Source organism: Idiotropiscis lumnitzeri, chromosome 3, assembly GCF_059441095.1.
Source record: "Idiotropiscis lumnitzeri isolate Australia: NSW breed Sydney's pygmy pipehorse chromosome 3, RoL_Ilum_1.0, whole genome shotgun sequence".
Taxonomy (NCBI): Eukaryota; Metazoa; Chordata; class Actinopteri; order Syngnathiformes; family Syngnathidae; genus Idiotropiscis; species Idiotropiscis lumnitzeri.
Window position 1 is genome coordinate 15,646,612 of NC_142393.1, and position 13,385 is coordinate 15,659,996.

The 13,385-nt window shown below is 43.7% G+C and overlaps 1 protein-coding gene across 3 annotated transcripts in view; it reads right to left on the reverse strand.

The window, feature by feature from the left end:
- Positions 1-1,099: 1,099 nt before the first annotated feature.
- samd11 (sterile alpha motif domain containing 11) overlaps positions 1,100-13,385 on the reverse strand; it is a 53,052-nt gene continuing 40,766 nt past the window's right edge. For 2 of the 3 annotated variants that reach the window (XM_088292006.1, XM_088292008.1), the window contains 6 exons: positions 8,800-8,915; positions 7,745-7,823; positions 6,853-7,613; positions 4,674-4,807; positions 3,582-3,692; positions 1,100-3,347 (listed from right to left, as the gene is read on the reverse strand). In XM_088292006.1, the coding sequence (XP_088148132.1) occupies positions 3,087-3,347; positions 3,582-3,692; positions 4,674-4,807; positions 6,853-7,613; positions 7,745-7,823; positions 8,800-8,915 (1,462 nt within the window). In that variant the 3' untranslated portion in view covers positions 1,100-3,086. The remainder of the gene's footprint in view (positions 3,348-3,581; positions 3,693-4,673; positions 4,808-6,852; positions 7,614-7,744; positions 7,824-8,799; positions 8,916-13,385) is intronic. The other variant, XM_088292007.1, reaches the window with a different exon arrangement.

Consider the following 13,385-nt stretch of genomic DNA (forward strand, 5'->3'; position numbering starts at 1 on the left):
TTTACAGAGTCACAGGGATCCACAGCGGAAGGATGAACGAGCCACATGAGGCACTGGAGCCGTGGGTTGCAAACCCCTGCCCTAATCGGTCTTGAAACATAAACCAATGTTCGAATACGCAAAATTGAAGCCCTAACTTAAAATCCTAATCAATATTGGAGCCCCTCATTTGAAATCCTATGCAGTACATTTAGTTCTGCCCACAAGCGCCACACGCCAGCAAGGCCCAGTGGTAACTTGAGCACGGTGTTTTGTTCTGAGAAGATGTGCTAAAGATGTACAGCCGATATGGTACAAAATTTGAAAAGTATGCAAAATATTTTTGAAGTAAACAAAACTGAGTTAAGTGGGTTAAAATATTTAACTGAGTTAAAAAAAAAATAAATTAATCTCCAGAGTTAACTCTTTAATTTTGACAGCCCCAATCACATTTTTGTAAACTATTTGTTTATTTTTAAAAATGTGTACTTTTAAAAGATAATTGAACTTGAACAGAAAACACATTTTTGGGGAGGGTTTTTAGTCAGTAAAAAGCGACACGACTGGAAAAGCGTGAGGCTTCTTCCTGCCCCTTTTAAACACAAACTATATTATTTTGGCTGATGATCAGGTACATTTTGCTTTTGTTTGCTCATACCGTTCACAAGTCAACTTTCTATTTGTTATGTTTTTCCTTGTCTTTTCTAAATAAAGTACATTCATAAAAAAAAAAAGCTGTTGACTGATTTTATTGTCACTTTCCTATAAATTATGATTGTCCATCTATCGATGCTTGCGACATATCAGGACAGCCAGAAAAATGAGATGCTCTTCCACTAGAGGGCGGAATACACAACAAACCTGAATATCCATATGCCATTCAAAAACCCGAATAATAATTTTGTGATGAACTAATATATATGTTTTTGAATTTTTTTTTGTTAGGTGGTGCACTGTGAGATGTTTCAAACGTAAACGATATGCCTTCTCAATAAAGATTGGCAAACCCTGCTTTACTTCATTTTTGAAAGCCTAACCTGAACCCATCTGCCTTCGGCCACCACGTTGACACACAAAAGCCTCAGAGAACCAAACGACATCACCACAAGAGACAATGGAGTCATTTCTTTATGATTTATTTCACCCGTGTGGTGAATAGAAAAATAGGATGAAGACAAAACCTTTAAAGGGACCATTTGAATCAATTGCTTGTGTAGATAAAAAAAAAACGTATTAAGAGCTCTGTGCCTTTTTTGCCCTGCAACCAAAAGAAAAAGTAAAAGTATCTTTGGAATCTGTCTCAGGGGTTAATTATAATACATATAATTTGCTTTATTTACTAAGTCCTATAAATACTTTGTCCTCGTTTATATGCTGAAGTAGCATTCAGGATTGGAGCGCCTTTTAATATTAGTTTAAAAAAATGTCCAAAAAAAGGAGAGGAAAATATATGAACAAAAGTACCACAAAAATCCAGCGAGTCACATTATTATCATTATTATTATTATTTTTTTTTTTAGTAAAGAAAACTTTTTTTTTTTCTTTTCGTGCATCTACATTTAGCAAAAAATTGAAAGTACCACGTATGCAACCTTCGGGATATTTTCATCTCAAGCATGAATCTGTACAATTTTGCATGATTCGTCATTCTTCTTCTTATCATTATTATTATTATTTCAAACCCTCCCACAGTAGTCAACACAAGTGTACAAAGATGTGAGCTATTGTTTCCGGCAACACGCGTCCTGTTGTGCCCAGACTATTAGGACCACACTGAAGAGAAAACAAAAAAAGAAATCAAATGAAGAGACACAGACCTGCCATATATTTTGCACAAGGAAATATTCAATATTTGATGAAATGCAGGTGCAATATAGCTGTATTCTTTCCTTGGAACGTTTCTTTTTGGAACACTCAGACTTTTTTTTCTCTTAAAATAGGAATTTATTCATGTAATGTTTGATTTTATACTTCTGAATTACTCAATTTAAAGGTTTTGTCTTATTATTTTTGTCATAACAGTTAATTAAAAAAAAATAAAAAGAGATGCTTTAGTCTTGCAATACTGTTGTGAAAATCCACCCCCCCCCCATAAAATTACAATCGACTTTCCTCTCACAAAATGTTGACAGTATTCTTACAATTTCGACAGTTTTCCCCGTAAAAATACGGCTTCATGCTTGTTATTCTTGTGACACTTGACCTCGGTAATAATCAGACTTTTATTTGTCCTAATATGTTCTTTCTTGTAATCCATTTATTCGTTTTCTCGAACTTTTATCTATTCAAAGTTATGGGGAGCTGGAGCCTTTCCCAGCTGAGTCTGGGGCAGACTTCACCCTGGACTACTGCGTCTCGTTTTTTTTTTGTTTTTTTTCTTGCACGATGAAAACGTCACATCTGTAAAATTCAGAGCTATTCCTCAGAATGCTAAGATTTTGACTGACAATTTGCGATTTGTTTTTTCTTGTCAGTGTGGCCCTAATAATTCTCAATACCATCGAGTGCTTCATGTTGAGGCACTAGCATTATTCCCCACTCTCTCTTTCTCTCTGTCCGACAGCCTTCATGCAAACAGAAGCAGAAACATGGTTCCAATTCCACTCATCCGGTCATCTTTGGTATCGGGATAGTGGAATGCATAGTTGCTGTGATAAGACGGAGCTCGCGTTTTAGCGTGGCGCCGCTTCAGCCTCGGAGACGAGGACGAGGACGACGACGACAGCTTCCACGAGGCCGAGGACGAGGAGGAGGGAGATGAGTCTTATTCCTGGATTGTGCAGGGCTTGCAGTGGACAAGTACAGAAAAGAAGGTGAAAAAAAAAGCCAGCACAGGAAGGAAAGAAGGAAGGACGAACGGCTTTCCGCTGGCGTTGGCTTGTCTGACTTGCAAGAATGTGGCGTTTGTGGCCTCTTTTTGGCATGCTGTCTGTGACCAGCTGTCTCTTTTTTGCGTCTCCCGAGCCACTTTCTTTGGATTCCGCTCAGACACAGCCACTGGCCAGAAACTCAGTCCGCGTCGTCCTTCATGCTGCCTTTTTTCCCGGTCCCGTCCATTTCTGCTTTAAGGCCCGGAAGTTCAAGCGAACCCTGTGAAGAGGGAGCCCTTATCTTCCCACTGCCGTTGAGCCGTTGGCTTTCTCCTGCTTGGGTGAGGAGCAGCCCGGTGTGGGGCCACTGAACGGAGAAGAGTTTCCGCTTGTGGAGGCGGGTCTCTGGAGCAAGGAGAGAGGCATGGAGGGGTTGTCAGCGGGCACACCCGGGGTCTCCCCGTCCCGCTCCGAAGGGCGCAGGGCTGCCGACGGGGGGAACGGGAACGCCAGCGGGAATCCGGTCATGTAGAAAAGCCTGCCGATGCGCCGCGCCACCTGAGCCGATGAAAGGAGGAAACAGGACTCAGTAAAGACTGGATGGCAGTGACATGCTGCTTACACTTTGAGTTAAACACACAGAGAGAGAGAGAGAGAGAGAGAGGGGGAGAGCGAGAGAAGGCTTGTTTTTTTAGGGCAGGCTACTGGTTGGGAAGCTACGCTACGCTGGCTGACTTTCTCGGGTCTACTGTCTGGCACACACGGACACACGCACGGCTGCGGTGTGTGTACCTGCGAGCGAATCCTGAGGGCAGGACCCAACTTTAGTGCCATGATGCTGAGCAGGTGCTCCTCAGTGAGCAGAGCTAATGTCTCCCCATCAATGACCTGCTCCCGGAAAACCTGGCGGAGACACAGCCACTTCAGCCGCAGACACGCACGCATGCACACAACGCACTCACACACGACTAATACCGCAAGTTGGTTGCTTTTTTTATGGCGCTAACTATATATTTTCACGATCGCTCCAGAAGACTCACATGGCTATTTGATCTCCAAATCAAAATCCTCATGTTCTATTAGCGTCTTTTGTCGGGGGTAGGGGTGGAGTATAATACAACCAGAGACACAAACCAAAAAGAGATTCACAATTAAGTGATTTGGTAAGCTGTAGTAATATTTTTGCACAGAGGATAAAGAATCCATTTGAGTATTGTTGCATTGTTTGTCTACATGTGTTGTTGCACTGTTTGTGTTCAAATATCCATGATTTATTTTACACCACTCCAGTGATGCTATTCGTTGCAAGTTTGTGGTCATGCAATGTGAAGTGGTTATTTTAAATAAAACAAATTGCAATTCTCTTACTTAATTCTCTTTAATTTGACAATAATCTCCAATGAGGATTTACAATAAATATTATTTTTCACTATGTCTATTATCTAAATAAAAAATTAATACAGTTGAAGCGACACATCTCGACCGTTTGCCTTGCATACACGAATGGCGCTGGCCCTGAGTTCTCTGTCCATAAACTTTGGACCCAACTTTGAATGGAAACAAACTAATTTCAGAACAAATAATGCAAAATAAATCATGTCATGTAATTATTCTTGTGCTATTTTCCGTGACCATGAATTGGGGAGCAAAAATACACAAAACATAAATAAGAGGTCTACACTTACACGCAAACATTATGTCCACACACACACCCCTCAAGCACACACTTCTCTAAACCTGACTCATTGTACAAAAGGACCGTAAGAAGACGCTATGGTGATGACTGCACACTTTTATAGTTATTGGTCAGCCTGCCCCTGGCCTCTATTTGTCCTCCTTTCTCTCTCTCTCTCTCTTCTCGTCTTGTTGTCTTCACAGTCTCACCTGAGCGTATTCAGCACATCCGGCCAGGCTGCTTATGAAGCCACACACGTCCTCCACACTCCACTTGCTTAAGTCCTCCACGGGGTTCGCTTGAACCGAGTCCTCCCCATCCATGAAAAGACCTCCAACAGAGCCTGAGAGCAGCGGCAGTCAGTGGGGGAAAAGAAACGACAAATCAATTAAAACACAAGAGGCTGAGGACATTCTGTTGCGTCACGATTGTTACAGAATCATAAAATAAAATAGTCAGAATGAGAAATGTACAGTGGTGCGTTGACTTAGGAGTTTAGTTTGTACTCAAGGCAAATCATCTTTCCCCATTGAAATGAATGAAAATGACATTAATCCATTCCAGCCTGTATCAAAAACCAACATTTGTAAGATGTTTTTTTAATTAGAAAAATAACACTGCAGTATTGTACTTAATGATAATATACATTAGTAACAATTAAATTCATCATGAATAATACAATGTGTGGCTCCTTTTCATGTGCATGCCTAAAACACCAGAGGGCAGCATAATAGAGAAATAAGACAATACACTGAAAGTTTTAGAACTCAAACAAGAGTAATAAACAATTTAATCTGCGGATATTAGCGTTTTTCAAATTGGCAAAAATATCATTATTGTTTCCCCTCAATTTAGCACATTACGTTTTGGGGTGAAATCTGAATTTTGCATAGTTTTCTCTGTTGCATAAAAAAAACAACTACAGGACAAAGTATTGTGAAGCAGTCACATTTCCTTCCTGTAATTCATCTTTATTGTTTTTTTTTTTTTAATAATTAATTGGTCGGTTAATAGGTTAGGTTAGCTTTATAATGGCAAATATCAGAAAAAGGCATTGGTCTCAAAAATCCATATCAGTTGGGCCCTTTGTCTTTAAATATCCATTGGGGTGTCAAAAATAGCACAACAATTCATCATTAGCTCGCTAATGGAGTTTTGTATTCCGTGTTAGCATTAAGCTAGCAGACCTGGCCAGGACAAAGTTATGTGTTTGTAAGCCTCTTAGTTTTATGTTCGGTTTGACAGAAAACGTCAGAAGAAAGTGCAAATAAACTGCTTGAAATAAACCTTTGACTTCTTTTTTCTACTTCCACGAGTGATGAGAAAATTAAGCTTTAAATTTGCTTCATGAACCAGTTATTGTGTTTTTTTTTCCTCCTCGAATGACATTGTTGGGTTAAATAAAGGGCTTCATGAAATGTCAACTCAGTGTACTTTCAGATCAATGTTCAATAGAGAGTGGCATCAAGAAGAGTTAAAAAAAAACATAGGTGGTTCATAAAGGTAATATGAAGCAAAATATTTGCATCAATAGCTTCCACCATCTAATTCTTATATCAAAATTTTGATTCTTGGCAGATCATCAACAAGCTGTTGTCGTTATAGTCATTTGTCCCAATTTTTCATCAGTGCTACACGGTGGGCCACTTTCAAAACATGTTCATACAAGCATGCACATGCTCTTTTATTTTTCTTCGTATATTTCTCAAAGCGTTTATAAAAGATCCACTATCCTAACCCAATAACAAAGAGTTTGAAGCAAAGAGCATTGTGATTTTTTTTTTCCAGTTGTAAGAGCTCTGTTCTATACAATTACCATTCAAGGACAGCACAAAACTGATGAAAAGCAAAGCAACAAAATATGCGCATTTTTTCACAAAAATCAACTCACTCTAAATTCTAATGTTGAGATTTGTTGGTTTGTCCTGCAAATGCGACAAAAAATATTAGGCCTACCAAGACCAAGTGTAAGTGCAATGTATGTCCTCTAGTGGTCATTTGTGATATTACAACTTAAAACTGCAGTCGACCCCTGCATACTCGCGGTTCAGCTCCCGTGGATTTTGTTTTTCATTTATACAAACATTTTTATGGAAAAAAACAAACATTTTTTTTAGTGTTTTTTATTTTATTTTATTTTATCATTAATCAAGGGGCCACGAAGAGTGTAGTCAGGGCCATATGCGAACCGCGAGCCGCCAGTTGCCGATCCATGGTGTGTGTGAACAAATTCCCACATGGCTGTGATGTTGGTGTGCCATGTGTCAGGGTCAAAGGCAGGCCCCCAAACGGGGAGCCAGATACGCGCACAAAGTGACGCTAATGGGTTTCGCATGCTGCCTTTTAGCCTCTTATGTGTGTGTGTGTGCGTGTGTGTGAGCTGCTCACCCATGTGAAAGTAAGGGTTGACGTAGGGGAATCCGAAGGGCAACGACTGTCCTTGAAGAGCGGGCAGAGGTGGCACAAATCCAGGTGGAAGCTGGAGCTTGACATCCGACTTTCCCAGCGCTGAGGTGAACAGGTGGCGACTGGGCGAGTCGGTCCTAGCGGAACTAGCCGGCGCGTTGAGCCGGCCCGAGCTTTCTCGGCTCTCCTTGGCGCCGTCGCACGCCCCCTTGCCGTCTCTTTCTCTACCACTCCTGTCCTTGTGTTTACTCCTCGACTTGGCACCGGGGCCTTCCCGCCTCTCGTCGCATGTTTCTGTTTCACTGCCCGAGTCCTTCATGTCCTCGTCGTCTCCGTCACTTCCTCTGTCCTCTCTTCTTCTTTTGCGATGGCCAGCGCGGATCTCAGTCTGAGAGCCCCGGCGGAGGGCCTTCCTGGAATCAGCGTCTGAACCGGTCGTGGAGCTCTGCGCTTGGGCGTCTTTGTGGGTGGATGACATCTTGGGCTGCTCCTGCTGCTCGGCGCTTAGGAGGGGTGCCGTCGCCCCGTGTCGAAGCACCAGCATGGCATTCGAGCGGCGGGCTAGTTCCTCTCGGAGTGGATGACCCTCGGGGATGTCTTGAAGGCTCCGCAGGGCCGGGTGGTCCGAGGGCAGGCTAGCGGGGAGGGCGGCAAGCGGGTCGGAGCTCAGCAATTGCTGCTGCTGGCGCTGGTGGAGACTCTCCAACTCCTTCTGTCTCAGTAGCTCGGCTGACATCTCAAGTCTGACGCAGACAAAGTCAGATGTCAACAAGGCACATACGCAGGAATGACTACTTACACAAAAATAATGAGTCTAAACTCCAACACACTTTTTTACCTGAGTCATTGGCACACAAAAAGCATACACACACACCTGGCTAGATTTTGCTTCCTCAGCAATTCTTGCTGCCGTACAAAGATTTCAGCTTGAGCCGGTTGCAGAAAACCATAGCCTGGTGTGAAAAAAGAAAAAAATACAATTAAAAAACGTGAACCCTGTTCAGGGTTTCAACATCGAGGAGCTGTGGAAAATTACATACTTGCAGAAAAATACTTTAAACTGACTGCCAGAGTCAAATCACGAGAGTCAGAACTACCATCAAAATTAAAATATTGTCATCATGATGTTCTCAATTTATACATAATATTGTTTTGTATCGCATCTTCTCATACCGCACACATCACCTCATAACGTAGGCTATTCAAATTCGTATTGCGTACTCAGTATGCGGACTTTTCGACTTGCTTATCCCGACAATATGACGTATAGTTCAGTGAATGGACAAGATGAAGAATGGAACGTAGTCAAAGTAGCTTGCATGTCTTTATGCAAGACAACTTTCATCCTGTAGCTCTCTCGACAGACAGCTTAGAACAGAGAGTTTTTATTATTGAGTGGGTGAATACATTTTAGTCATGAGTGATTGTTAAAAATCTTTCACTATTACTTAAACATATATTTTAGCACAGCTCTAAAACAAAATCCTTGGTTTTATAGGATTTAATTCAGTCAGACACGTACATTTCAAAAGGTGTTGAAATAAACTTTTATCATTTCAATATTTTTGAGGAAAGGAAAGTGAAGTACTTCCCCCCCAGTGAGTGGAGCAATCAATAAATGCTGCTAATTGTTTCGACAGCATGAGTTTGATTCTTGGGCGAGTGTCCCAGAACCAATCATAATCCGAATAAAAAACTAAATAAAAATCATTCAAGGTGGCTCACTCACAACAACAAACAACTTAAATGCATATTTTATAACAGGGAGAGTTGGAGTCTGAGCAAACTGATTTGAAATTGGAAAATATTGGAGGTTGACCAGCGTTGTTGTTTGTGACCTTCAACGTTCCGTTCTGTGTATCAACTCCCAAACACTGGAAAGCAACGCATGTATTAGCATACCGACAAAGCTGTCAAACGATGACTCACCCGGGGCCTGGCAGAGAGCTGAGGGCAAGCCGAGGAAAGGAGCCCGCAAGTGAGGTCCGAGCGCGATGTGAGGGGCCGTTGGAGGTGATAGCAGGGGCGGAGGTTGGGACAGTTCCCTGTAGAGGCAAATATGAAAAGAAAAAAACACATGAATTTAAAGCGCACTTCGTTCATTCCGACAACCGTGTTTTTTTTTTTATTGTTTTCCTCTCTTCTCGTGCGCCTCGGCCCTTCTCGCGCGTGTGCGTGCCGCCACGTCGATGTGTACGGTGTATTTTTATCATCCGTGTTCCAAAGGCCCTGACGTCGCCCCAGTGCCTCATCAGTCTTGTCAGGCTGCAGCAAGCACCGCTGGCCATTGCTGTACCCTCCACTGCCGCCTCTCTCACACCCACACACACACACGCACACACACGCACACACCCGCACATGCATACATAAAGGCGCACACACACTCGAGCCACACGCATAATGAGAGCTGAATGCACAATGCCAGTGTGTCATGCTCTGACAGCTGGGGCGGCCCCTGCATCTTGACCGGGGCCACGGGCTGAAGGACCTTCTAATTAACACTCATCCCGCCTCTGTTCGCCTCGTCAACCCCCCCCTTCCCCTCCCCTTTTTGATGCCCCATTCCCTCCTTCCCGCTTTCCAAGCCAGCATTGATGCTGCTAAAAAGATGGCACGTCCTGCAACCTCAACTTTTGAAAAGGCCTCTCCATTATCTTCCTCGTCCTTTGTCCTCGTCAAGGGGGGAAAGGCGCCTCTCACCTTTCTCCCACTCAGTGTCTCTCTTTTTTTTTTTTTAACCAAACCATCTCTTTTTGTTCCCTATGAAAAATGGGTGTTGTTTGTGCCCTTCTTTTTGCCCTCTCTTTCCTCCCCTCTTCATCACTCACCATTTCGTCAAGTTACGCGCTCCCGCATTCATTTTCCCCACTTATTTCTAAATCCTCAAGTCAGATGTTTTTTTTTTTTTAAACTGACAGAGTAATGAGGCTTCTGCATCTTGACCTCTTGACTGTGTCAAAATGTGTCTTGAGGAAGACGAGGAGGAGGCAGACGCTTGCCGCCTGATAGGTGGCAAAAATTACGCCTGTTTCCTTTGGCGGCTTTCAACCAGGACTGCCATGAACGCCTAGTTTGCTAGTCGACTAGTCACTAATAGTTGTCGCAATCAGTCGACCAATTCGATCATATGTAAATTGCAGTAAGCAAGCAGCAAGTCTAAAATAACCCCTATTATCTTACAGCTATAATTCTTTTTAAGTTACATGCAAATAAAATCTTAAAGACAATTAAGATGTATTTGTAAATAATAATTCAAAGTTCAGTTAATTTTAATTCTCTTTGCTACATAGAGACTAAGGTTCGAGGTGAATTAACAATAGTACGGATATAATAAACGAGCGCGTCAGACTCTAATTTAATGGCGCGTGTTGTAGTTTGTCCGAATAGAGGTGTCGCAGCGTGGCGTCATTGGCCACCGCACGTCATCGTCTTCGAGGCAGATGATTGATGATCAGAATGACCATTGTTTTACGTTTTGCAACTGATGGCACAAAATTCATTAAAATCACATGTAAAAAATACAGTGATTCAATTCTTCACAATTTATTCGCTACTTTTTAGAGTAAATCGTTATATTACTTAGTTACTGACAACATGTAATATATTACTATACCGCGTTACCCCGAACACTGATCACCACACATCAAGTACAAGTACTTCCTGTACTCAAAAGACCAAGATTAATTGCAGCTACACAAGCCAATGCGCCTTTCAGTGCAGTTATTGTGATACGTGTTTATATGACCAAATAAAACAAAACAGCAAAAATATTAGTGACGATGTCGACTAATCGTGAGTGGTTGACTAATCTTGGTTGCCCTACTTCCAAGTTCTGTGTGTCTGCTGCCTTTCCGTCCTCAGTCGTGTGTGTCGCCTCACACAGGCACACATGGGAATGGAGCTGAGGAAAACAAAGTGGAAACCAACGACGGGACGCGTGCAACCGCAAATATTGTTTTGTAACCATGTTCAAATTAGCTAGCGCCTGCTTGTCTCTCGCTTGGCTTAGCGGCGAGGGAGCGGAACAGCTTGGAGGGAACACTCGCATGCAGGGACAAGGGGATGAGATAGTTGTGAGCTATTGGTCTACGTGTGTGTGTGTAGGGGAGGGGGTGAAAAGCATTCATCGATCGCCTTTGCCGCTGAAATGTTAATGCTAATCGTATAACCGCTCTCTCCGGCGGCGCCTTGCACTCCTGTGGCAGCTCCAATTAATCTTGGGTGAGGGCTGTGGCGCGTGACCCCAGGGCCGCAAGCTGGGGGCCCCACTAGCCGCTTCTTATGTAATTACACCGCCCAGTGTGTAATCACCTGGTTTAATCCCTCAGGGCAAGCAATTAGCCTCACGACGCGCAGCTCCACGAGGCCACGCCGCCGCTCACACAAAAAACCGCCATCAACCCCCACCCGTGGTCGGCTCCTCCGCACGCCAAACTGCCTCAACCGCCGTCTCTCAGATGTTCCCTTTTCTTTCTTCCGTCTCTTTGCGCCGCCCACCGTTGCCTAGCGTTAGGCCACAGATGAATAACGGTCAATTAAAGCTGCATGACTGGGGCTGCCAGGCGTCTGCGCCACCATAATTAGGCCTAATCACGGAGAGCGAGGGAGAGAAGGCGGGAAAGGAGTGCGCCTGACACTCCCCTCCACTCCCTTCCTCCAGCTCTCATTCTTTCTCTCCCTCTTTTTTTAGAATGCAATTTGGACGGACGAGTGGTGTGCCTTGGTCTGTTTTCTCTTTGGCCTTTCAATGCATTCCTATTGCACAAATGCAAGGTGGACTCATAACAACGCAAAGCTCCATGGTTGGCCTGCGTGTGCGGGGGTGTGTGTGCGCGCGTGTAGGGGTGTGTGTGTGTGTGTGTCCACGTCTCGCTGTGCCGCCAGTGAGGCCAAGGGCTTCTGGGAAATTCACTCGTGTGTGACGACCTGTCAGAGTGGCGACAGCGTTCCTGTCCTGAAGCAGCCCAGGCGAGGTGTGTGCGTACGTGTGTTTTGTGTGTATGTGCGTGGGGGTGTGTGTGTGTGTGTGTGACAGGACTGCCCTTAATGACGGGAGCGTGGGGGGATTAGGAGCGCCGCGCGGCCGCCTTCGGCTCCTTCTCCGCAGGAACACATTTACACAGGAAGCTCATTAAAATGGATGAGGCTCCCTCCTCGCTCGCCCGCCCTCCCTCCGTTCCCTTATCTCACATTCTCTCCATCGCCTCACTCCCTATCTTGCTTCATCTCTCTCTCTCCGCCACATCGTCCTCTCGCCTTCTCCACTTTTTCGCTTTTTTGCTCTCGCTTCCCTCTCTTCATCCCCATTTTAAGCCCCCATGTTTTTCTACTTCCTTCCTCACTTTATTTTTTTTCCCCCATCCCTGCCTATTTGCCTGGCAGATGCTCGGTGAGCTTAGCGCCATTTAAGGCCAGACAAATGGAGCGCCAGGCTCTAAGCCCATTGAGCGGCCCTAATGATTTGTTTTTAACAATGGGCCCTAATGGGCCCAAGATAATCAATGATGAGGGGTCGAAGGAAAGGTGAGCCATAGAGAGAGTTAGGGAGGGAGTTTGCCGCCTCGACTCGCTTCCTTAGCCACGGCTTTTCATTCCACCAATTATCTCTATTTGAATTCTCTCTTCACTTTGCACTCTTTCCACTTTGGGGTCGCTCTAGAATTTGGTTCCTGTTCTTTCTTTGTGCTGGTTTAACACCAGCCTTTTACAAGTCACCTGTATGCTACATGGAGAAAAGAATGAGAACGTAACACTTGTGTTCCACTAGGCTTGGTTTAAGTCTGCTACTGCACTGTAGAAGAGTAAGGTTTGGTTTACTTGAATGATTGGAAGTCGTAGCTTTTTGCAGGAAGGTTAGGATGGGGAAGTCACGTCTTCATTTTATTATAGACCAAACGCTTCAAAACAACTTCCTCTAATGATCGCCAGAGATGTTTATTTCATTAAGTGCAGACAAAAAGAAGCCTTTGTCTGAAGGAGATGTTTCATTGGAGGATACTTTGGAGGTATAAGCATTACGTTGGTTAAGATGTGTCAGGGTTAAACGCGCTGCACAATAGACAACGCAGCCAAAACCAAGTGAACTGTCACGCAGTGAGCGAAGTTCATGCCACTTTGGTGCAGCTGTAACAGCCAATTAGAAATGCACAAAAGTGATAAAAAAGTTCTATATATATATATATGGGTGTCCCGATGATGAAAAGTGCAATTCATTTCTGAATTTGTATGACAGTCGCAATTTTTTTTTTGCGATTTTGTAAAAAGCAATACAGTCCAGTATAATGTGCAACCCCCGAACCCAAACAGGGTTGCAGTTTTTTCAGCTGCAGCGCACCAATAGATGTGCGGTGTTTAATCGCTTGGTGTGCTGTAAAGCGCCGCTGACTGAATTCTTTTTTCCACAAACGACCAATTCTGTTTTTCCCCATTGAATCTGGCAACTGTTTCGTTCAATTATTTAATGATTGTAGCTATGGTTTCCATAGTCATTTCATGAAGTGTCCTGATGTCCAAAC